General features: G+C 40.0%; 1 protein-coding gene across 1 annotated transcript; it reads left to right on the forward strand.

Moving 5' to 3' along the window:
- USP44 (ubiquitin specific peptidase 44) lies at window positions 1–26010 on the forward strand. Its single transcript, XM_053582594.1, has 6 exons — window positions 1–88; window positions 8381–9881; window positions 13500–13695; window positions 16613–16721; window positions 20511–20716; window positions 22680–26010. Exons 2-6 carry the CDS (start codon window positions 8451–8453, stop codon window positions 22877–22879), a joined length of 2142 nt encoding a protein of 713 aa, XP_053438569.1. The 5' UTR covers window positions 1–88; window positions 8381–8450; the 3' UTR covers window positions 22880–26010.
- Window positions 26011–26301: the final 291 nt, after the last annotated feature.

Here is a 26301-nt window from a genome sequence, read left to right on the forward strand (position 1 = left end):
GGCCGCTGCCGCCGCCGCCGCCGAACTGGGGGGCCCGGGGCCAGGGTGCCGGGGATGAGTGCCAAGATGGCCGCTCCGGCTCGGGCTGGTAAGTGTTCGTGCTGGGCGCGCGCAGCGAGGCGGTTGGCGGATTGAGGCTCCCGGCAGGAGCGGACGTCCGACGGGAGCCCCCGGGGCCGGGCGGCACCTGGCGGCGTTTTCCCGCCGCGCAGGACGCTGGGGTGCCCTGAGGGAGGCAGGGGGGCTGCTGACTGACGGATGCGATCGAGCTGAGGCGCGCGTGGCGGCGGCGGGTCCGGCGAATTTAGAATTGGAGCCTCTGGGAAGTTTCGGTGGGTCGTGCGATGCTCCTGTTAGTCCTGGCGACCACCTTACGAGTGCCCGGAGATGCTGCGAGGAGCCGCGTCTTCTGTGTCCGGGGGCGCCGGGTTGCAGGGGAACGAGCTGTGGGGAGAAGGGGCGAGGGAGGGCGGGGTGGCGGATGCGGAGGGGAGCTGTGCCCTGACCCGGGCTGCGCGCAGAGTAGAGCAGGCGAACTCAGACCGCATCCTCCCCGGGGCTCTACTTACTGCCGAGTGATGCTCGAAGCCCCTGGGGCGCTTCTGTTTTCTGGGTTTAAGAGAAAGGTGCTTCTCGGGTCCCCGCGCTGTTAGCACCTGCTGCCACTTAAAAGGTTTCAGTTTTTGGATATCAGCTTCCTAAAACCATTCCCGCCGACCCTCGAGGGGAAAGGAATAGCAATAAGCAGAATTCATTTGCGGAGGGCAGAAGAAACGTGGGGGGGGAAATGACTGCTCAGGTTACACACCCCCATAAAAAAGAAAGTGAAACATAGTAATCGTTTCAACTGCACGTTTGAGTTGTTTAAATTCTATTGATACTTTCTTGCAGTTTTAATACTAGAAGTAAAAACAAAAACCACTTATTAGTTGTCGGGAGATTCACTCTGCTCACCGCCCACCCCCTACCTTTTAAACCTTAATTGTCATATGAAGGCTACTAACGGTGTTATGAAATTAGCATGGAAATAAGACCTTCGGGGCCCTGCACTTGAATTCCTTATTAGCTGTTAAGTGGCTGCCTGTGGGGTAAAAATAGGGGTGATAACTTTGGGGGCCTGGAATTCCATTTTTAGTTGTGCAAAACCGGGATTTTGTGTAAACAAGGAAAAAGAATTGGGTAATCACTGTGATCAAATTCAGAAAGAAACAGGAGTTAAGCACGTATTCGTAGAATATGTCAGAATCTTAATGAGATTCAATATTCAGTTGTCTTGAAAGAGATGAAATTTTGTATTCTTGGAACGCTAATCTTTTTATTCTTAATTGAACATCTCAGGGGATTTGATAGTTTTGTTAAACATTTTAAAAGTACATTCAGATTTTCTCTTCCCACTCAGATTTTTCTAGCTTTTTGTGTATGAGCCGTTAATTATGCAATGGATGTTAACGCTTTAAAATCCAGTATTTATCACTGTGGATTATCCAATTTGAAATTTGGTGATAATTCTGATTAAACAAATAGTTCAATGTGTCAAGTTTAGAAAGTTGTAATGTTTGGCTACTTTGTATATCAGTCTTGTTTTTCTTCCAAAACTGTCCTTTGATTTGGAAAAAAAAACAATATATAGTCTTAAGTATATGCTTGTTAGACCAAATCCTGGATATACTAGAATGATAGTCTAGGCATTTTATACATAGTATCTGAACTCAGTTTATTAGACTAGTAGAAAATGCTCAGGTTTTTTCTGAATGTTTCTCCCATTGTTAAGAAGTTGGCTGCCAGTAGATCAATATATAAATATGTTGGTGTGACACTAAAGATAAACATTTTGGAACACAATTGCCCATAAATTACTTGTTAAGTAGGGATGGAGGTGAGGAATTCAAATAACCTGGAGGCAAAACTTGCTTTCCAGGAGCTTTATCTTACTACATCTTCAAATAGATCCAGTCTCTGATTCAGAAGAGGCACGCTAGAGACGTGAGGAAGGCCCAGGGAAAAAGTGTATCCTTTATTGTTTAATGAGGAGTTTCGCACAAGATCAGGGTAATTACAGATTCTAGATCTCTAAAGGAAGAAAGAATAATCAGGGCCTTTCTTAGGATAAAGGAAAGGAAATACATCATGATTGACATGGAGAGGTGCCAAAGCACATAATAGACATAATAGCATACCTAAGAGAGAGTAGGGAGAATTTGAGAGCCCATTGTGTTCATTCCTTCAATAATTTGTTCATTCAGAAATATTGAACGCCTTTCTGTGTACCAAGCAATGTGCTTGACCCTTGCCATTTTACAAACATCTCTTAAGATGGGAAACTATGGTGGTTCTGTGAAGTAAATGGAAAATTGAAAACGGCTTGTGTGAGTGGATAGGGTTTACCCTAATTACTACAAACTACGGATAAAGCTGTTTTCATTCTTATCCAAATGTATTTCTGTGGTTAGTAATTCCTAAGACCTACTTCCTACTGAAATTACTATTTCCTTCTATTATTATGGAAAATAACAAATCTTCCTATTTTTAATAGCCTTTAGAGACTCTGTTCAGGTTATTTATAACTGTTAAATGAAAAATGTTTTGTTATAAAAATATCTTCATTAAAGTAAAGATTCAGCATAAGTCTGCTTTAATGTCCATTCTTCAGGATTTTCTTCCATGAGATAAAAATTACTGTGACACAATTTTATTTTTAAATTTATCTTATTTTATGTCCAGCAGTACTTATGTTTTTCTTTCTTAATTGAAAGAGAATGTATGTGTATAAATGTATGTGTAAAATGTGCATGCCCTCTTCCCACGAAACAGTTCGTATTCCAATTATGAAGAGTTTAAAAATTAAACATTCACAATCTGGTCGGTTGCATATAAAAACATTTTAACAAAAGATGTTTAGAAAGTGGCTAGTCATAGATGAAGAGTAGAAAAGCATATATTGTGCAGCAATTTGAAGGCTTTTTTATTTATTTTTATTTTTTTTTCTTTTGAGATAGTCCCACTTTGTTGCCCTAGGTAGAATGCCTTTTGAAGGCTTTTATGCCATATTAAGGAAATTAGATTTATCTTTTGATCTTTCAAACTTTAAACAATTTTAGGCAGTGGTTCTCAACCTTCCTATGGACCCCCAACCATAAAATTATTTTTGTTGCTACTTCATAACTGTAATTTTGCTACTGTTATGAATTGTAATGTAAATATCTGATATGCAGGATGTATTTTCATTGTTACAAAGGGGTGGCAACCCACAGGTTAAGAACTGCTGATGTAGAAGAAGCAGCCAATTCTATGAAGGCAAGATGTATAGGTAACCTGAATTCAAGGTGTGCCAGAGACTGGTTTAGAAAGGTTAGGGCCAAGAATATAGTGTCTGTCATAGGCAACTGCCTAGAACTGATAACTGAACCTCTGCTGGAACTTCAGTAGGATGAGAAGAGGTTTGAAGAGCTATTAAAATAGATCAGATCAGAAACATATTTTACTATATACTTAAACCTTGGATTGTATATTGCAAAGGGCTGTAATTTGAGTATACAAAAATTAATTTCAGAGAGTCCTCATTTTGTGCTAAGTAAAAGCAGTTTTATGCTGTCCAACTGTAAAAAGTCAAATATTTTATCTATGATCGTATTTGATTTTGCATGGTGGTATAATCTTTGATTAAAAATGTCTTATAAAATCTACTGTCTTATTTCTTTTCTAGTCATTTTAGCTTTCTTTTTTTTTTTTTTTTTTTTTTAATAAAGTCTCACTTTATCACCCTCCATAGAGTGCTGTGGCGTCACAGCTCACAGCAACCTCCAACTCCTGGGCTTAGGTGATTCTTTTGCCTGAGCCTCCCAAGTAGCTGGGACTACAGGCACCCACCTGGCTATTTTTTTGTTGCAGTTTGACTGGGGCTGGGTTTGAACCCTCCACCTTCAGTATATGGGGCCAGCACCCTACTCACTGAGCCACAGGCACCGCCCTTAGCTTTCTATTTTATAAGTGCTTTAATATACTAATTCTATATAATAGTTTTCAATAAGTCGCATATGGTTATTTTCTTAAACTTTAGAGATTTGCTGAAGGGAATTTTAAAAATGCTTTATCAGTCATGTATGAAAAGTTTGAATAGCTTGAATGGTTTTCTTTGAACAAGTTAAAAATTTTATTGTCTTTCAGCACATTTTAGAAGAATGACAAGCTTTTAGTATGTTTGTAAATACATCTGTCTTTAAAATATAGTTTACTTGGTTTAAAAACAAAATCATCTCATAGCTACTAATTTAAATTTCAAATGTAAAAAACATTTTTAAGGGTGGCGCCTGTGGCTCAGTTGGTAAGGCGCCAGCCCCATATACCGAGGGTGGCGGGTTCAAACCCAGCCCCGGCTGAACTGCAACCAAAAAATAGCCAGGGGTTGTGGCGGGCGCCTGTAGTCCCAGCTACTCGGGAGGCTGAGGCAAGAGAATCGCTTAAGCCCAGGAGTTGGAGGTTGCTGTGAGCTGTGTGACGCCATGGCACTCTACTGAGGGCCATAAAGTGAGACTCTGTCTCTACAAAAAAAAAAAAAAAAACATTTTTAAATGTATGAGAATAATAATGCAGATAATTTTAATCCTACTGAATTACATTCAAAAAATCTTAATTTGTATGGTGCTATTAGATAGGTATAAGTAATAGTTTATCAAAATCTGCATGGGGATGTATTAATAAAAATGTTTTGTTGTACAATATCTCTTTAAAATGGATATGTGATTCAATCTGCTGCAGCCCAACAGAGTTAATACATAGCTTCACAGCAGTGGATTAGCAAATGAAAAGAAGTGCTCTCTGAACCTCTAAAGGAAAATGGGAAATGTCAAGAAAATACTCACATCCTCCTTCCTTGTCTTCCAAGCCTTAGATCTTTGTGTGATGTGGCCCTTTTGGAGATACCCTCCTAACTGTTCTGAGCTTTGGCTCCAGGCAGGAGAGTAAACTAGGGATCTCTGGGGCAGCAGGCTGGTTCTGTCCCCTGCTGTCCTCTCATCCCAGCCCTTCCCTTCGCCATCCACCTCCTACTGGTTTCTTTCAGAAGTAGACAGGGTAAGTGGGCCCCCTGCCCTAAAATATTAATCTCACGATCTGTTGTCATTCTACCATTTTGGTTTCAAATCTTTCTATTTTTAAGACTTTATCCTTAAGAGACCCCCTTCTTAAATGCTAATACCCCTGGAAGAGGTCAGACCTTAGTTCTCAGTAACATCTTGATTATCAGTTAGTTGGGCTTACTACACATTTAACTGAGAAGGAACCCCACCCCTCCACTCCCACCCCACTCATAGTGTTTTGTTTTATTTTGCTTTTTGTAGTTTTTTTGGTCAGGGCTGGGTTTGAACTTACCACCTCTGGCATATGGGGCCAGTGCACTACTCCATTGAGCCACAGGCGCCGCCCTCCACTCAAAGTGTTAACTGGCATCTATAACAACTTATTTTATTGTTATTGGTAGCTAAGATGTACTGAGGCCATGCCAGGAATTGTTCTAATTCCCTCAGCCATCCTATTGACATTATTGCTACTGTTATTTAACAGATGAGAAAACTGAATTACATACAGCATAAATAATCTATCTGTGGTCACACAGTGAATATAGCCAAGTATAAAAGTTCAGGCATTTGGATTCCGATGTGTACTCTCTAGACATTTTGCTGTGATACCTCTTCTCTGCTGTAACATCTCTCAGATGACATTTTTCATGGAATAAAATCATGTTCGAGTAGTTGTGTCTTCCTGTTGAAGGTTAAGGACCTTGCTGTCATCTAAATAGGCTTTTTATTTATTTTTAATTATTATTTTTTTCTTTTTTGAGACAGAGTCTCACTATGTTACCCTGGTAGAGTGCCATGATGTCACAGCTCATAGCAACCTCAAACTCTTGGGCTCATGCAATTCTCTTGCCTCAGCGTCCCAAGTAGCTGACTACAGGTGCCCGCCACAATGCCTGGCTATTTTTTTGATGCAGTTGTCGTCATTTAGCTGGCCCGGGCTGGGTTTGAGTTTGCCAGCTTCGGTGCATGTGGCTGGCGCCGTAACCACTGTGCTGCAGGTGTGAGCCTAAATAGGCTTTTTAGTGACAACTACAGTGAAATAGACAAATTCTTTGTACATAGATCACTACAAAAGTTTTGAGACAGACTGTGTTAGAGTCCATTATTTTACTTCCAAGAAACACACTGAACAGCGTCCTTTCTAATTCACTTATACAAGTTTTGTTTGTTTTTTTTTTGTTTGTTTTTGAGGCAGAGTCTCACTTTGTTGCCCTTAGTAGAGCGCTATGGTGTCATAGCTCACAGCAACCTCAAACTTTTAAGCTCAAGTAATCCTCTTGCCTCACCTCCTCAGTAGTTGGAGCTATAGGTGCCCACCACAACGCCTGGCTGTTTTTAGAGACGAGGTCTGGCTCTTGCTCTAGCTGATCTCAAACCTGTGAGCTCAGGCAATCCACCTGTCTCAGCCTCCCAGAGGGCTAGGATTATAGGTGTGAGCCACTGCGCCCAGCCTTTGACTAGATTTTAGAACTCAGAAAATTTTGAAGAAAGAGAAGTAAATTTAAGATGCGCACATGAAATGTGTGCACATGCGAAGTTGTGTCTCTTAGTACTTGCTGCCTAAAAGTTAAGGGATCAACGCCATGGCTCATGCCTGTAATCCTAGCACTCTGCGAAGCTGAGGCTGATGGATTGCCTGAGCTCAGGAGTTTGAGACCAGCCTGAGCAAGAGGGAAACCCATCTCTAAAAATAGCTGGGCGTTGTGGTTTGCGCCTGTAGTCCCAGCTACTTGGGAGGCTGAGGCAAGAGAATCACTTGAGCCCAAGAGTTTTAGGTTGCTGTGAGCTATGTCACCACAGCACTCTACCAGGGGGAGACAAAGTGAGACTCTGTCTCAAAAAATAAATAAATAAAAGTTAAGGGACGAAGGGCTCTGATACTGGATTTTACAAAAAGAGGTGGAAAAGAACCCAAAACCAGTTTTACCTTTGCGGTTTTTTAGACCCTGGCAGTAACACCTGCAGATACCATTGAAATTCATAGTCTTACTAAAAATTTAAAGCATCAGTCATGTTCTATGCAGTGTTTTCAGTGTTGTATAACTAGGACCTCATCTGTACCCTAAAGTTAACGTTAAATGAATTTTTAAAATGTTCTGTGGTCACTACTTTTTAAATAGATTTCAGTTCATTATTAAGTACTAGTAGCAAAAGTGTTCCTCACTTTAAATGATAAAGGAGCAAGTTCTGGGTCAAGTCATACAGGTCTTTTCTAGTTTGTTTAGAATTAGCTTTTAATTTCAGACATACTTAGGCCTCATTGTATAGCTGTCCACTTCATAGTCTTAATTTTTTCTTTTTCTTTTTTGGCATCTGTGTCTTATATATTCATGAGAGTAGTCAAACACAAAAGCACATTCTTCTTACTGTCTTCCCTAAAGCAAACTGTCAAGGCTCTCAAGTCTGAATATGTTATAGAGCCATGAAGTAGAGGTAATTATTGATTTGCTAAATGGAAAGCCAACTTCAACGGTAGTTACACCGTTGAATATGATTAGTTTAAATAAATATTAAGATTTGTTAACTATAGCTACCATTTATTGAGCATTTACCATGTGTCAGATAAATATTTTATCTCAATCCTTCAACAATTCAGCTGAAATTGGTATACTTTTCCTTTTTTTTTTTTTTTTTTTCAGTTTTTGGCCAGTGGCTGTGTTTGAACCCACCACCTCCGGTATATGGGACCTACTCCTTTGAACCACAGGCACTGCCCATGTATACCTTTTCTTTTATAGATGTTTATAGATGTTAAAACATGCTCAAAATCATACATATATTTAACAGTATATATGGCAAAAGTATAATTCAAACCTAAGTTTTTCAGCCTCAAAACCTAAACTTTAATCTATGATTCTGCTTTAGGAATTCCACATAGGGCTCAGAATGTTTCTAAATCTTAGTGGATCTAATTTGTAAATATTTGGGTCATGCCAAAGGAATATAGTTTTGAAAACATCCCTCAAACTATTAAATAAAAAGAATAGATCTTACAGTGTTACAGTGGAAAAAAAATGATCACTACCCATTTGTTACCACTAGATGGTGGAAGAAAATTAAAAACAAAAGTTTTTAAATGTCTCTTGCTAGAGAAAGTAAAGTGTACCCTTTCAGAGCAAGGTGAACGAGAGATTAGGGAAGTTTAGAGCATGAGAAAAGTAAAAGCTGCCAATGTTATTATGACAAGTAGACTAGAAATTGGGAGATGAAGCAAATTTATGTTATTCTTGGGAAAGTACATATAAAAAAGAAAAATACTGGGCTCTTGTTTATAATTTATTAAAATTTGATATTGTTGTGCTTAGTTTTCAGGTACTTCAAGTATTGTGAACAGAGACTGATTTGGATTATGTGTTTGTCAGCTAGACTAAATAAATGTTAACAATGGATAAATGCAAACACGTTGGGCAGTTGCAACTTGCTCAAGACCATTCCATCCTTAATCCTCAGAAATGGCACTGTGTGGACTGCAACACGACTGAGTCAATTTGGGCTTGCCTTAGCTGTTCCCATGTTGCCTGTGGAAGATATATTGAAGAGCATGCACTTAAGCACTTTCAAGAAAGCAGTCATCCTGTCGCATTGGAGGTGAATGAGATGTATGTTTTTTGTTACCTTTGTGATGATTATGTTCTTAATGATAATGCAACTGGAGACCTGAAGTTACTACGAAGTACCTTAAGTGCAATCAAAAGTCAAAATTATTACTGCACAACTCGTAGTGGAAGGGTTTTACGGTCTATGGGTACAAGTGATGATTCTTATTTCTTACATGATGGCGCCCAATCTCTGCTTCAAAATGATGATCAAATGTATACAGCTCTTTGGCACAGGAGAAGGATGCTAATGGGAAAAATTTTTCGAACATGGTTTGAACAATCACTCATTGGAAGAAAAAGGCAAGAAGAACAATTTCAGGAAAAGATAGTACCAAAAAGAGAAGTGAAGAAAAGACAGCAAGATTTAGAGTATCAGGTTAAAGCAGAATTGGAAAGTACGCCTCCAAGAAAGAGTTTACGTTTGCAAGGTTTAGCTCAGTCTACCACAATAGAAATAGTTCCTGTTCAAGTACCACCACAAACTCCAGCATCACCAGCAAAAGATAAAGTAGTATCTACCTCAGAAGATGTAAGACTTAAAAAAGTTAGTGACTCCTCAGTTAAACGAAGGCCAATAGTAACTCCTGGTGTAACAGGATTGAGAAATTTGGGAAATACTTGCTATATGAATTCTGTTCTTCAGGTATTAAGTCATTTACTTATTTTTCGACAATGTTTTTTAAAGCTTGATCTGAACCAATGGCTGGCAGTGACTGCAAGTGATAAGACAAGATCTTCTTATAAGCATCCACCAGTTACAGATACAGTAGTATGTCAAATGAATGAATGCCAAGAAGAAGATACAAGTTTTGTTCGGTCTAGACATTCTAGTTTGTCATCAGGACTAAGTGGTGGGGCATCAAAAAGTAGAAGGATGGAGCTTATTCAGCCAAGAGAGCCGAGTTCACAATACATTTCTCTTTGTCATGAATTGCATACTTTGTTCCAAGTCATGTGGTCTGGGAAGTGGGCATTGGTCTCACCATTTGCGATGCTGCACTCAGTGTGGAGACTAATTCCTGCCTTTCGTGGTTACGCCCAACAAGATGCTCAGGAATTTCTTTGTGAACTTTTGGATAAAATACAACATGAACTAGAGACAACTGGTACCAGTTTACCAGCTCTTATCCCCACTTCTCAAAGGAAACTGATCAAACAAGTTCTGAATGTTGTAAATAACATTTTTCATGGACAACTTCTTAGTCAGGTATATTTTTTTAAATCTTTATTGTCATCTTGGAATTCCTGAAAGTGAATCCTCAAAATGCATATTCTATGCATATCTAGTGTGTTAGAGCTAGTACCATTTTTAAGTCAAATTAGATTGTTTTTATACGTGTATATAAAGAAGTCCGCTCCCTCATTTACAATTCTTCCTTCCTGAATCATTGGAAATAATTTTATGTCCAGGGTATCAAAAGCGTTTTTGAGAGGGCTGTGTGTGCCTATAATCCTAGCATTCTGGGAGGCAGAGGTGGGTGAATTGCCTAAGCTCATGAGTTTGAGACTATCCTGAACTAGACTGAGACTCCTCCATCTCTAAAACATAACTGTGTTGTGGAGGCTCCTGTAGTCCCAGCTAGTTAGGAGACTGAGGCAAGAGGATCACTTAAGCCCAGGAGTTTGAAGTTGCTGTGAGCAGTGATACCATGGCATTCTACCAAGGGCAACAAAGTGAGACTTTGTCTCAAAAAAAAAGCTTTTTTTGATGAAGGGGAATCAGGAAACAACTTTATGTAAGTTAATAATATTCATTCTCGGGCAGCGCCTGTGGCTCAGTGAGTAGGGCGCCCGCCCCATATGCCGAGGGTGGCGGGTTCAAACCCAGCCCCGGCCAAACTGCAACAAAAAAAATAGCCGGACATTGTGGCGGGCGCCTGTAGTCCCAGCTACTCGGGAGGCTGAGGCAGGAGAATCGCCTAAGCCCAGGAGTTGGAGGTTGCTGTAACCCGTGTGACGCCACGGCACTCTACCGAGGGCAATAAAGTGAAACTCTGTGTCTACAAAAAAAATAATAATAATATTCATTCTCCGGGCAGCGCCTGTGGCTCAGTGGGTAGGGTGCCCACCCCATATAGCAAGGGTGGCAGGTTCAAACCCAGCCCCAGCCAAAATGCAACAAAAAAATAGCTGGGCATTGTGGCGTATAGTCCCAGCTACTCAGGAGGGTGAGGCAAGAGAATCTCCTAAGCCCAGAAGTTGGAGTTTGCCGTGAGCTGTGAGACTCTGTCTCTACCCCCCCCCCCCAAAAAAAACCCCACTAAATAATATAATATATTCATTCTCCGACAGATTGAGATGAGGAAGGTTTCATCCCAGAGGAAACAGATCTCAAATTGCTGCAATACTGGGGATAAATATGCTGCCCATTTAAGCAATTACAGGGACCAAGGAGTAGCTCTGGAGGACTCCTTAATCCCAAAGAGATCTGAGAGGTTAACAAGTAGGCAGGGAAATTTTAAGGTGAACAAGTGTGATTTCATCTAGACAAATCCTAAATGGTTTTCCTTTACTTGAATTACTGCTCAAAAGTTTCCTTTGTTGTGAAGAGGTGGCTTACTTGTTGCTAGAATCTTCTATCAGTGAAATTAGGAAACTGATTCTCAGGCCGGTGCAGTGGCTCACGCCTATAATCCACACTCTGGGAGGCCAAGGTGGGTGGATTGCCTGAGCTCACAGATTGGAGACCAGCCTGATCAACAGCAAGACCCCATCTCTAAAAATAGCCGGATGTTGTGGCAGGCAACTGTAGTCCCAGCTACTTGGGAGGCTAAGGCAAGAGAATTGGTTGACCCGGGCAGCGCCTGTGTGGCTCAGTGAGTAGGGCACCGGCCCCATATGCCAAGGGTGGCGGGTTCAAACCCAGCCCCGGCCAAACTGCAACAACAACAACAAAAAAATAGCTGGGCGTTGTGGCGGGCGCCTGTAGTCCCAGCTGCTTGGGAGGCTGAGGCAAGAGAATCGCGTAAGCCCAAGAGTTGGAGGTTGCTGTGAGCTGTGTGACGCCACGGCACTCTACCCGAGGGCGGTACAGTGAGACTCTGTCGCTACAAAAAAAAAGCATTGGTTGACCCAAGAGTTTAAGGTTGCTGTGAACTATGACGCCATGGCACTTTACCAGGATGACAAAGTGAGACTGTCTCAAAAAAAAAAAAAAAAAAAGGAAACTGTTTCTCAGGAGATTAAGATAGTTGGTTGTTAGAATGGCTTTTGTTTTGTGTCAAGAAAGTTCTTAATATCAACCCCTGCTGCTACTGAGTCCCCAGGCTGTAAATGCCAGGCATGTACTTTATGTCAATTTGTTAAATCTAGAACTGTATTAGAACTGGTTTCTGTATTTTGTTGCCTGTGCTAGGAATGTAGCTGGCCTGAAAGAGCTTCTTTGTAATACTACAAATCATATGTGGATTATTTGTTCATAGAGTCTATCTTCAATTATTAGGACTGTGTTGGTATTTAGTCCTGCTGAGTGTTTTGCTGAAGTTACTATTCATTTCCTTCCCAGTTGCTACATTGCCTCTATAAATTGTTAGAACTTCTGCATATTTTTTTTGTTTCCTATATCTGGATTTTGTTTTTTCCTATATATGTATTGTCTTTTGAAATTATCATTCAGGAGGGCTTCCAATTCTGTATAATGAAAAACACTAATAGTATTTGGTTAAGACGGGTTTGGGTTAAGTTATAGGATTTGTGGTTAGGAAAAAAATAAGCGTCGGACTGGTGTTGTGTCCAGCACTTGTGGTCCCAGCTACTCCTGAGCCTAAGGCAGGTGGATCACTTAACACCAGGGGTCTCTAGGCTGGGCAACAAATTGAGACTATGTCTCAAAAAAAAAAAAAAGCCAGCAACAGACTAGGAAAAAAAAAATTTTTTTTTTTTTTTAACTTTTTATTTTGAGACAGAGTCTCACTATATCGCCCTTGGTAGTAGGGGGCTGTGGCATCACAGCTCACAGCAAATTCAAACTATTGGGCTTAAGAGATTCTCTTGCCTCAGCCTCCCAAGTAGCTGGGACTACAGGCGCCTGCCACAACACCCATCTATTTTATATTGCAATTGTCATTGCTGTTTAGCTGGTTGGGGCCGGGTTTGAACCTGCCACCCTCGGTGTATGTGGCTAGCACCATAACCAATGTGCTATGAAATCAGTGGAAGATGAGGAAGCATGGCCAGGTGCAATGGCTCACACTTATAATGCTAGTATTCTGGGAGGCTGAGGCAGGGGATTGCCTGAGCTTATGAGTTGGAGACCAGTCTGAGCCATAGTGAGACCTTGTCTCTATAAACAGCTGGGCGTTGTGACAGGCGCCTATAGTCCCAGCTACTCTGGAGGCTGAGGCAAGAGAATCACTTAAGCCCAAGAGTTTGAGGTTGCTGTGAGCTGTGACGCTACAGCACTCTACCAAGGGCGATAAAGAAAAAAAAAAAAAAGATGAGGAAGGAAAAAGGGTGAAGAACCTCAAGCCTAAAGACGTAAATGTTAAATGCTTATAAATATTTCATATATTTAGGCACAAGTAATGTATATCTATAAAATGCATCCATACTTTGGACTTTTACCTAAATTCTAGATTTGATTAATGCCCTTAGAGCTTTTTGAATGCCCAGTATTTGAAGCCCACCAATTCATAATGGATTTAATGATAATCTTTTAGAAGGAAAAATCATAATGCTAACAATAAACTAAATAAAGCAGATTATTTAGAATTGTAATGGTGCATTTTCAGATGAAAATTTTATTTACTGCAATGACCTCTAATGAAAGGAGTTTACATTTTGATGGGAACGTTGTAATCTGAGGAACTAATGTTTTTATTTGCAGGTTACATGTCTTGCATGTGACAACAAATCAAATACCATAGAACCTTTCTGGGACTTGTCACTGGAATTTCCGGAAAGATACCAATGCAGTGGAAAAGATGCTGCTTCCCAACCATGTCTGGTTACTGAAATGTTGGCCAAATTTACAGAAACTGAGGCTTTAGAAGGAAAAGTCTACGTATGTGACCAGTGTAATAGTAAGTAAAGCATCGTCTGTGCTTTTCTAGGAGTGATAAGAGAAATACAAATGAAAGCTGCAACAAATTCCTTAATAGCAGTTATGAAAATGAATTTTTTTTTTTAGGTCATTAAGAGAAATCAGACTAAACACTTCTTTTTTTTTCTTTGTCGCTCTCAGAATATAGTGTCATCATAGCTCCCAGCAACCTGCAACTCTTAGGCTTGAGTAATCTCTTTTATCTCAGCCTCCCCCGTAGCTGGGACTACGGGCACCCACAACAACTCCTGGCTTTTTTTTTTTTTTTTTTTTTTTTTTTGTAGAGACAGAGTCTCACTTTACCGTCTTCAGTAGAGTGCCATGATGTCACAGGACTCACAGCAACCTCTAGCTCTTGGGCTTCCGCGATTCTCCTGCCTCAGCCTCTCGAGCAGCTGGGACCACAGGCGCCCGACACAACACCCGGCCATTTTTTGGTTGCAGTTCAGCCGGGGCTGGGTGTGAACCCGCCACCCTCAGTATATGGGGCCGGCGCCCCACTCACTGAGCCACAGGCGCCACCCAACTCCTGGCTATTTTTTGAGACAAGGTCGCACTCTGGCTCAGGCTAGTCTCAAACCTGTGAGCTCAGGCAGTCCACCTGCCTCAGCCTCCCAGAGTGCTAGGATTACAGGCATGAGCCACCATGCCCAGCCTAAACACTTCTACTTCATAATTGACACTTAGGAACCTTATTGATGACTTTTAAATTGTTTTTGATCCTATAGTCAATTGTAGAAAGAAGGGATTCATAAAATAAATATAAATTTAATATTTGCAACAGAATGAAGTAGCAAACAATAGGAAAAAGAAAATATTTCATGTAGTGTGAATGAAATATTTGCTTTATGAGGTTTTGTTTTGTTTTTTTTTTGGCTACATATCAAAGCATTGATATATAAGTAATATGTGCTTATACATATATAATAGAAAGTAATACATTGCCAGTCATGGTGGCTGGCGCCTGTAACCCTAAGGCTCTGGGAGGCCGGGGCCAGTGATCTCTCACGGGTTTGAGACCAGCCTGAGGAAGAGTGAGACCCCCATCTCTAAAAATAGCCAGGTATTGTGGCCAGTGCCTGGGAGACCAAGGCAGGTGGATTGCCTGAGTGCAGGAGTTCGAGACCAGCCTGAACTAGAGCGGGATCCTGTCTGTTAAAAAAAAAAAAAAATCTGGGTGTTGTGGTGGGCACCTGTAGTCCCAGATACTGGGGAGGCTGAGGAAAGAGGATACTTCGAGTCCAAGAGTTTGAGGTTGCTGTGAGCTATGATGCTATGGCACTCTACCAAGGGCGACAAAATGAGACTCTGTCTCAAAAAAAAAATTACAAGTCAAGGAGTTATAGCCCCTGTCTTGCTATACTTGGGTCATTGGTTGTAGGAGACAATTCAGACGTAGGTATAGGACATTCAGCTGCACCCTGATACCTGGATCTCAGGGGTATATACCTGGAGGAAAGGCTTTTTAGTAGCCGGTGGAAGTGGCTTAGAGCATAGCCTCATGATAGACTGACTTGCGTCCTACATGAAAAGCAGCTGCTGCTGTAGCTGCAGTGAGAACTATGATACAAGTTGAAGGATAGCTCCTGGCCATCACAAACAAACTCTGATAGCCAGTGGCCCACCAGAAGCCACGGGATACAATGCACAGACAGATCTCTGGAGAAGTAGCAGTAACAAGAAGAAGAATCGTAGGTTCCACTTGTCTAATATCTGTTGCCAAAAGAACAAAAGCAAAACACTGAGTGAGGGAGGCCTCAGATGCACAGCTGCCTTCTTAGCCCATCGGCCGAGGCTGGAGTAGATCACCAAAGGGTGGAGGGGTGTTCTGGGCAGTCAGTATCCCTGCCCCCTGTGTATTAAAGTGTATTTAAGGAGTACTTTAATTTTTTCCTATTAATTTGCATAGCCAAGTCCATTTTTAAATATTATAGCAGTATACTTCATTCTTTTACCTTATATTAAATCATGTATTTGTTTACCTATCTAACTTGACTAGTTCATATGGTTTAGTTTTATTTTTTATTTATTTATTTTTGGTTTCAGGTTATTGTGAGGGTACAAACAACCAGGTCACAACTTTTTAATTTTTTAGGTAGAGTCCCTCTTACAGTTGTGTCCCGCACCCAAAAGGTGTGCCATACACCCCTACCTTTAAGAGGGAGCACACCGGGCAGCGGCTGTGGCTCAGTCAGTAAGGCGCCTGCCCCATATACCGAGGGTGACGGGTTAAAACCCAGCCCTGGCCAAACTGCAACCAAAAAATAGCCGGGCGTTGTGGCAGGCGCCTGTAGTCCCAGCTACTCGGGAGGCTGAGGCAAGAGAATCGCTTAAGCCCAGGAGTTGGAGGTTGCTGTGAACTGTGTGAGGCCACAGCACTCTGCTGAGGGCCATAAAGTGAGACTCTGTCTCTACAAAAAATAAATAAATAAATAAATAAATAAATAAAGTAAGACTCTGTCTCTACAAAAAAAAAAAAAAAAAGAGGGAGCACACCAATCTCTTCTCCTTTCCCCACTTCCGCTGTCCCCATCCCCTCAAATTGAATAGAATTAAGTTTTTTTCTTATGTGGGCGTGTGTTAAATTGTCTACTGGCTTCATAATAAAATTGAGTACATTGGATACTTGCTTTTCCTTTCTTGTGATACTTAGAAGAATGTGTTTCATCTCCATCCAGGTTAATACAAAAGATGTAAAGTCACCATCTTTTCTTACATTGTTTTATTTTTAAATTGTGGATCACAAGTTTCTTGAGGGCAAAGCCCATGTCTGTATCTCTAGCAGGGTATAATTCCTATCATACAGTAAGATATTAGTTTATGACTGAATTAAAATATTTACTCATCTTTTCCTTGTATTTTTAAATTTGATTTTCATTCTTTCTTTAATATTACAGCAAAGCGTAGAAGGTTTTCCTCAAAGTCAGTTGTACTCACGGAAGCCCAGAAACAACTTATGATATGCCATCTACCTCAGGTTCTCAGACTACACCTCAAACGATTCAGGTTAGTAGAAGTACTATTAGCAGTTGCCTACCAACCATATACTTCTAATGTGATGTAATCATTTCTTGTGTGTATAATGCTTCAAAGCTTAAAGAGCACATATGATGAATTTATTTTATGTATTTATTTATTTATTTATTTATGTATTTATTTATTTAGACAGAGTCTCACCCTATCACCCTTGGTAGAGTGCTGCGGCATCACAGCTCGCAGCAACTTCAAACTCCTGGGCCCAAGCGATTCTCTTGCCTCAGCCTCCCAAGTAGCTGGGATTATAGGTGCCTGCCACAAGGCCTGGCTATTTTTTTGATGTAGTTGTCGTCGTTTAGCAGGCCCGGGCTGGGTTCGAACCTGACAGCCTCCATGTATGTGGCCGGCGCCCTAACTGCTGAGCAGTGGGCACCGAGCCTTCTTTTTTTTAGAAGAAAAGAATCTCTGGTAATTGTCTTTATCCTTGACCAACAGATACCATCCCTATTTTGGTAACTAACCTTCAGATTAGCTTCCCTTGTGGAATGCATTGCTGGTCAGCAAATCCCTCCCATTTGGGTCTGCTGGGTGCTGCTGTTACCATCTTTATAAATTTAATTCTGCTTATAGTCTTTAATCAGGATATTTAAGTTAAACAGTTTAAATTTAATCTATAACTTAAACTATTTGAACCAATTGCTGTGTCCTTGTAAAATATTTAATCTAAGGTGTAACAAGGGTTTTTTTGTTTTTTAAACTACTGTTAAAAAATATATTTAGTCAGGTGAATTAATTGGCAAATCTGTTGACTAATCAAAGTAAATGGTTTCATACTTTGTGTGAACCATGTTAAACTGAGGGGCTAGTGTTCTCTTTTTTTTTTTTTTTTTTTTTGACAGAGTCTCAAGCTGTCACCCTGAGTAGGATGTCGTAGCATCATAGCTCATAGCAACCTCAAACTCCTGGGCCCAAGCGATTCTCTTGCCTCAGCCTTCCAAGTAGCTGGGACTACAGGCACCTGCCACAACACCCCGCTATTTTTTGGCCTGGGCTGGATTCGAACCTGCCAGCTCCAGTGTATGTGACTGGCACCCTAGCCTCCTGAGCTATAGGTGCCGAGCCGGGGCTATTGTTCTCTTAAAGAATGAGACCCACTGAAGAGGTTACTTAATCTCTGAGAGGCTGAGGTGGGTGGATTGCCAGAGTTCACAGGGTTGAGACCAACCTGAGCAAGAGTGAGATCCCCATCTCTAAAAATAGCCAGGCATTGTGGTGGGTGCCTGTAGTCCCAGCTACTAGGGAGGCTGAGGCAAGAGAATCACTTGAGACCAAGAGTTTGAGGTTGCTGTGAGCTATGACTCCACAGCACTCTACCAAGGGTGACAAAGACCATCTCAAAAAAAAAAAAAAAAAAAAAGGGCAGCGCCTACAATTCAGTGGATAGGGCACCAGCCCCATATACCGAAGGTGGCCGATTCAAACCCAGCCCCAGCCAAACTGCAACAAAAAAATAGCCGGGCATTGCAGCGGGCGTCTGGAGTCCCAGCTACTCGGGAGGCTGAGGCAAGAGAATTGCCTAAGCCCAGGAGTTGGAGGTTGCTGTGAGCTGTGTGACGCCACAGCACTCTACCAAGGGCAATAAAGTAAGACTCTGTCTCTACAAAAAAAAAAAAAAAGTTAATGTGCTATGATTTGAAAACTATGAAGACCATGTTTTTCATACATGTTAGTTGTTGCTGTTTGTCTTAATAATTAAAAATAGGTATTTTTAAAAATCCAAGCATTACAGAAGGTAAAGTAAATGTACCTCTTTCCTCTAAGTCCCACTTCCCAGAGACACTGTTAAGTTCATCATTCAGTTATTGATTTTAGTTGTTATAATCAGCAAATATCATGAGTGCTTTTTAATGCTAGATGTTTTATATTTCTTTGAGGAATATAAATGAGGATTCTTAAGATTATAGTCAGGTATGTACATAAGTAATGGTGAAGTAGAATAAATAAACTATATACATGCACCTAATTTATAAAACTTTACACAAAGCCTCTAATGGCACATGGGGCTCTGGATCATTCCAGTCTCAGTTCATATGTCACTTCATTTAGAGAGGACTTTGCCTGGGCATAGAGGCTCGTGCCTATAAATCCTAGCACCTTGGCAGGACAAGGTGAGTGGATTGTTTGCACTCAAGAGTTTGAGACCAGCCTGATCAAGAGCAAGACCCCATCTCTACTAAAAGTAGAAAACAAAACAAACAACAACAGCAAAAAAACTAGCTAGGCCTGGTGGCACATTTCTGTAGTCCCAGCTACTTAGGACGCTTAGGCTTAGTTCCTTTCATGAACTCAGGAGTTTGAGGCTGCTGTGAGCTACAGTGACACCATAGCACTCTACCCAGGGCTACAGCGTGAGACTGTGTTTCAAAGAAACAAGAAAGCACTACCACATTACATCATTTTTCTGTGATAGGACCAACTCCCATCATCTATGTATGATACAAACAGTGCTTGCCATCCTTAGATCCAGTGATGGGAGGCATAACCAACGGATTGAGAAAATGATAATTTTGGGGCTTTAAGTTCTGTTACTAATGAGTATAGTGCTGACTTAGTCTGAAGTGCTCTGAGGAATTAGTGGTCCCAAGAGTTGTTTTGGTTTGGTTTGGTTTGGTTTTTTTTTTCACCCCACAACTGGCAGAGAAAGATCCAGATTATATCTCCTATCTGGGATAACCCTCTTCATTACCCTTGCAAAATAATGAAATGAAAACTCTTTGGTGGGTACATGTAAAATTTAGTAAATGTAGAATATAAATGTCTTAACACAATGACTAAGAATATGCCAGGAAGGCTATGTTAACCAGTGTGATGAAAATGTGTCAAACGGTCTATAAAACCAGTGTATGGTGCCCCATGATTGCATTAATGTACACAGCTATGATTTAATTAAAAAAAAAAAAAAGTTTGGTGCTTTGTTAAAAGGGGGTAAAGTCCATAGAGCTACACTTTTTTTTTTTTTAACATTTTATTTATTTTTATTTATTATTATTATTTTTTTTTTTTTTGCATTTTTTGGCCAGGGCTGGACTTGAACCCACCACCTCTGGCTTATGGGGCTGGCGCCCTACTCCTTTGAGCCACAAGCGCTGCCCTATTTATTTTTATTTTACTTTATTTTTTGCAGTTTTTGGCCGGGGCCGGGTTTGAACCCACCACCTCTGGTATATGGGGCCAGCGTGCTACTCCTTTGAGCCACAGGCACCACCCTATAGAGCTACACTTTTTTTTTTTTTTTTTTTTTTTTGTAGAGACAGAGTCTCACTTTATGGCCCTCGGTAGAGTGCCGTGGCCTCACACAGCTCATAGCAACATCCAACTCCTGGGCTTAAGCGATTCTCTTGCCTCAGCCTCCGGAGTAGGTGGGACTACAGGCGCCCGCCACAACGCCCGGCTATTTTTTGGTTGCAGTTTGGCTGGGGCCGGGTTTGAACCCGCCACCCTCGGTATATGGGGCCGGCGCCCTACTGACTGAGCCACAGGCGCCGCCCAGAGCTACACTTTTATAAAAGCTATTTTTCTTCCCAAATTATCATCCAACTACAGAAGATAAGTATTTACTTGAAAATGTGACTGTACATCTGTAAATAAGCCTAAATTCCTCCATTTATAGCCAACTTCAGCATTGAAAGAATTTTATATTTATCATACATATATTTTGAATTCTGTACTTTCTGGTGTCATCTGTACTAATTGTCTAGACCTAGGACATGGTCATTTTCCCTGGATTGTGTTGATAATTTTACTCTGGTTTATTCGCAGGTGGTCAGGACGTAATAATCGAGAGAAGATTGGTATTCACGTTGGCTTTGAAGAAATCTTAAACATGGAGCCCTATTGCTGCAGGGAGACCCTGAAATCCCTCAGACCAGAATGCTTTATCTATGACTTATCTGCTGTAGTAATGCACCACGGGAAAGGATTTGGCTCAGGACATTATACTGCCTACTGCTATAATTCTGAAGGAGGTATAAATAGGAAAAGTTATTTTAACTTGGGTTAGACTTAGAAGCTGGAATTCAGGCTTGGCTTTAGCAATTTCTAAATTGGCTACTGAATCATCTTTTTTTTTTTTTGTAGAGACAGAGTCTCACTTTATGGCCCTTGGTAGAGTGCTGTGGCCTCACACAGCTCACAGCAACCTCCAACTCCTGGGTTTAAGCGATTCTCTTGCCTCAGCCTCCCGAGTAGCTGGGACTACAGGCGCCCGCCACAATGCCTGGCTATTTTTTGGTTGCAGTTCGGCCAGGGCTGGGTTTGAACCCGCCACCCTCGGTATATGGGGCTGGCGCCTTACTGACTGAGCCACAGGCACCACTCCTATTTACTGTTTTATTTAAATGTTTTGGGGGTTTTTTTTGCAGTTTTTGGCTGGGGCTGGGTTTGAACCGGCCACCTCAGGTGTATGGGGCCAGCACCCTACTCCTTTGAGCCACAGGTGCCGCCCTTATTTAAATGTCATTAAAGAACAGGCCATCTTAATGAACTTTGGGATAACTTATTTGGAACAAATGTTCGGTTCAACATTCAAAACTCACTTTCATTTGCTGCCTCCATGGACCTTTCTAGGACAGTCTAGTCCTAAGAAAAGTGATTGGATTGAGGTTTCACTGTTTACTTACCCTTTGGTACCTACAGTTGAACAACAAAATGAATTACCACCACCCCTAACACACACAAAACAGAAAAGAGGTGTAAACAAAAAGCCCAGGTAATCCACCAAGGCAATCAGTTCAACACTAAACTACCTAGAGTCATACACTATTTGCTTTATAATACAGGTTGAATATTTCTGTATAATATTTTTGTTTGTTTTTAAAGATACAGTGTTTTGCTCTGTCACCCAAGCTGATCATAGCTTACTGCAGCCTGGAACTCCTGTGCTTAAGCAGTCCTCCCACCTCAGCCTCCCAAGTTATACAGTATACAGTATACAAGTTTGAACCCGCCACCTCGGTATATGGGGCTGGCGCCTTACTGACTGAGCCACAGGCACCACCCCTACTAAATCATCTTAAGCAAACCACTTGACCACTTTCTTTTTAGAAGAATGCTTCTGCAGTACTGTTAAAATGAGTGTTTGTACAGAAAATAATTTTGTACTTTAAAGTTCACTATCTCAGCCCCCTCTGTGAACAGTCTGTGGTTATTTGGAATCACCATTAGTCCTGACTGTGAATTTGTTATCTACCAACAAGCAATCATTTTATTCTACTTATGTACACATAAGTACTTAACAGTAAAAAACATGCTGGGTGCTATGGCTCACACCTGTAATCCTAGAACTCTGGAAGGTTGAGGCAGATGGATTGCTTGAGCTCAGGAGTTTGAGACAGGCCTGAGCAAAAGTGAGACCCCAACCCTATTAAAAATAGAAAAATTAGCTGGGCTTTGTGGCACGTACTCAGCAACCTGAGGCAAGAGGATCACTTGAGCCCAAGAGTTTGAGGTTGCTTTGAGCTATGACATCACAGCACTCAACCCAGGATGACAGAGTACAACTGTCTTCCCTGGCTCCACCCCCAAAAAATATCCCCAAAAGCAGTAAAAAAAGACATATAATAAATACAGTGAATATATAGTGTTCCGGGTTACTTGTGTTATCATGTCAAAAGTTTTGGCTTTTGTAGTATTTTGGATTTGTGGATTAGAAATGATCGACCTGTGTATGATTAGTAGCAAAAGCAATAACTGGTGAGTTTCAACTGGGAAGTGTCAGGTACTCCAGTCAGTCAGATGCTATAATTTCTAACTTCTAGAATAAAGGTAGATAATTCTAGGTAATATACTACCCAAGCTATTTTCAGTGAAGAAAAGAAAAATGAATTGGCTATAAAATCACCTTCCCTTCAGAAAAGCTTAACTGACAGATATTTTGTATGCTAAATTTCTAAAGTTCCCTTATAAACGTATTTCTGTGCTTTGCTCTAGGGTTCTGGGTACACTGCAATGATTCCAAGCTAAGCATGTGCACTATGGATGAAGTATGCAAGGCCCAAGCCTACATCTTGTTTTATACGCAACGAGTTACTGAAAATGGACATTCTAAACTTTTGCCTCCAGAACTCCTGTCTGGTAGCCAGCACCCCAGTGAAGAAGCTGATACCTCTTCTAAGGAAATCCTTAGCTGATCCAAAGATGGTGGGGCTTTCTTATGATTTGTATATATACTTTTTAAAAGGGCTGACTTACAATTTTGAGCTTCATTGTTTTTATTTTTTACTTATGAATCAGTGCACACTACATTTATACATTTTGTATCTAACTGCAACAAAACATTTTTTTACAGAGTAAAAAATGTGTAAATATATCAACTGCAGGTAACTAAACTTTTTTCAATTACTTGGGAGTTTTAGTGTTTACCTCAGACTGGTGTTACCTCTTTTATATTGATGTCTTAATTCGCTCAGATCATGAATTTGTGCAATCCTCTACTGAAGTTCAGGTGGGATCATTTTATATATATTTGTTACTTATTTATCTTTTGTAGCTATTTTATATACAAATTCTTAATGGATAGAAAAATTACATCACTAATAGGCTTACCAAAAAAACAAGGCTTTTCTTTCAGGCCACTGATATTGAAGTCACCTTTGCCCCTTATAGGGAATTAAACTAATACATCAACATATTAGTATCATCTAAATATTCACCGATCACACTGATATTCCTGAGACTTTACTGTGCAGGACTTAAAACAGATACTACTTTGGCTAGTATAACTTCACTTAAAAATTTATTAAGTTTATTAAAATAATTGTTCTTTATTTGGCATACTCAAACTGTATCTAAATGAAAAATGGCAGCTTTACAAATAGTATATTTAAATGAGCTTTGGAACTGTGGACATTAAAAAATGATGGCTGGGATTTATGATTTTTGTCTGGCAGCAAACAGGTTTATCCAGATTGTAATAAAGCAGTCATATAAAAAATCTGAATTTAGCAAACTGGTGTATTATGATGCTCAAATAGTTTTATCTTGGGTACGGGTTCATTTTATATGTTTCATAACATTAGATCTCTTAAAGCTTTGTATATCTTGATTTTTAGTTCAAATGAGAAAAAACGTGGAGGGCCAAGATAATTGTTTAAAATCGGCAACTGGGCTGTATGTTTATCATTTTCATTTTCCTAAAGCCTGGACTATTTACTCTTGCCAGGATTATGTGACTACTAGGTAGGAGGCTCTTAGATACTAACACCAGGCCCAGTTTTTTAAAAATATTTAAAATTATCTATACTTGCATTTAAAAAGCGTGACCTTGTGCTTCTAATAATTTAGTAAGATCTTTTTTAAGTTCTACTGCTGCTAACTTATTCAGAAAGGTTAGAATCTACTAACCTCTGTCAAATCAGCTATGTAAGATCTTAAGATCAGTGTTAACCATTGAAACATCATTTCTCTCTTTTTTCTTAAGTGGGTTTAATTGCAGTTGAAATCCTAATGAAAGATAATATCCTGTAGAATGCTGTTTGCCATCCATAAGTATAAAATTGCAAATATTCCTTAAATTTCAAACCAAGTCATCTGGGTCAGCCAGTAAAGTGCAATGAGACCTTACCACTGAATAGACATATCAATTGTGCCAAATATGTATCTGGAGTAGTAAATGGCTAGGTTTAAAATTGTTCATTTACTAAACACCTATGCAAGTTGTTACCTCAACTGTTCCATACTTATACCTCATTAAAGATTGATGTGGTTAAGATACTGGAGTCTAGCTTTTAATTTCAAAGATATTTTTAAGATACACATTTTAGCACCTTATTTTAATGAGAGTTAAGAAAAACTCAAACTATGCTGTTTGTAATGGTATAGTTGCTTGTACTTCAGTTTAAAAATCTGTAAGAAATGACTTAGCCCTTTTTAATCCCTTAATACTAACAGCTACGGGGCAAGAGGGGAGCATATTTGGAAAATCTGTCCTACTTTACACCAAATTTTGCTACAAACATAAAACTGCTCTTAAGTCTTAAAATACCAACAAACTAAAACCTAAACAGTAAACAGATTTCTTACGATGTATCTTAAATGTCAACATGAACTACTATATTCTGTTAAGTTGATCTAACAAAAAACATGTTTTGGTTGTAAAATAATTTACTAAAGGCACTATTGTTAAACATCAAACTAATTTGTTACCAATAAGGTACATCACTGTAAATGTAACAATTTCAAGAAATACAGGGCTAGTAGGCAAATAATACAGTTTTTTCCTAAAGTGACAACTTTCCTATTTACAGGATCATATCCCTTCCAGCTGTTCCTGGGACAGAAAATGATGCCAATTGCTCCAAGTGTGACCTGAGAAGGGAAGGGACCTTGGAGCTCATTCATAATTGAGCTCACAATTTGAAATTATACTGCCCGCAATTTTATAAACTCCAAGAGTCTTTACTTACGGTAGTCAAGTCTAAAATTCTTGGGTTTAGAAATCACCCTACTTATTTTATACCTCCTACCAAAGCACACCAAAAAGGAATGGACTCAAAACCCCCAAGGAGCTAGCTGATGACGTGACTAAACATGAACTAGTGAGCTCTGCTAGCACAGCATCACAGAAAATGGAGAAATTATTCAAAGGTGGCTACTGAACATTAGCACCATGATAAACATAGCTCATACAGGTAAAAGCTAGATCGATTTCTCCACAATGTGTAACGTATCTCTAATGCTAAAAGAGCAGCTTTTTACTAACAAATGACCTAGGTACAAAAGTCAGGTTTCTCTTTCTAGGAGAAAAAAGTTGACCAAATTACAAACTAAACAGCATCCCAGAGGCAATAAATCTCATTGTGCTAAAAGCATATACAATACAAATTAAGGCTTCACCTTGGTACATAAACAATTTTGAAATTACACTGGAACATTCCCACCAAATCATTTACATATAAACATTCAAGCAGTTTGTTAAAGAATCAGTAGTGGGGCTCAGCTCAAATAAGTTAATTTTATAAATCCTTACATTCAACTTTGCTGCTGTAAGGAGAGTAACTGTAACCTCACCTCCTGAAATACCACTAGTAATGTTAAGAATCCAAACCAGTCAAGAGGCAGGGTATTATAGCATTTGGCTCATTAAAGAAAAAGCCTAACAATTTCAGTTTAACCTTTCTAACTAGAACAAGATCCAAACATGGGAAGTTTTCCTGTTTTTCTTTGCTTTTGTGGCTTTGATGTCCTTTTGGTTTTTTGAGCAAGCTGAATACGTTTTCCAAGAAATAACTACCATTGGACTAAGGATCTAAATGATGAGATTTTTTTACAAAATCAAAGTTTCAAGTTAGCACAATGTTCCTACTAAGTCATGTTTCAATTAGTACATCTTTCAAATGTCAGGGGAAAATATAAAAGAATGACTAACATGGTCCTATAAAAAATGGCAAAATATTTCTAAAGCCATAGGTTTATATGTATGAATAAAAAGGCGACTGTCTAACTTTATGCGTGTGTATATATTTGAGCCACTATGCCAGAAGAAAGTCTCAGTGTAGAGGTCTACAATCCAGAAAAAAGGCTCTACATTTCTTTACATTAAGTTTAAGCTGTT

This window comes from Nycticebus coucang, chromosome 3, assembly GCF_027406575.1.
Source record: "Nycticebus coucang isolate mNycCou1 chromosome 3, mNycCou1.pri, whole genome shotgun sequence".
NCBI lineage: Eukaryota > Metazoa > Chordata > Mammalia > Primates > Lorisidae > Nycticebus > Nycticebus coucang.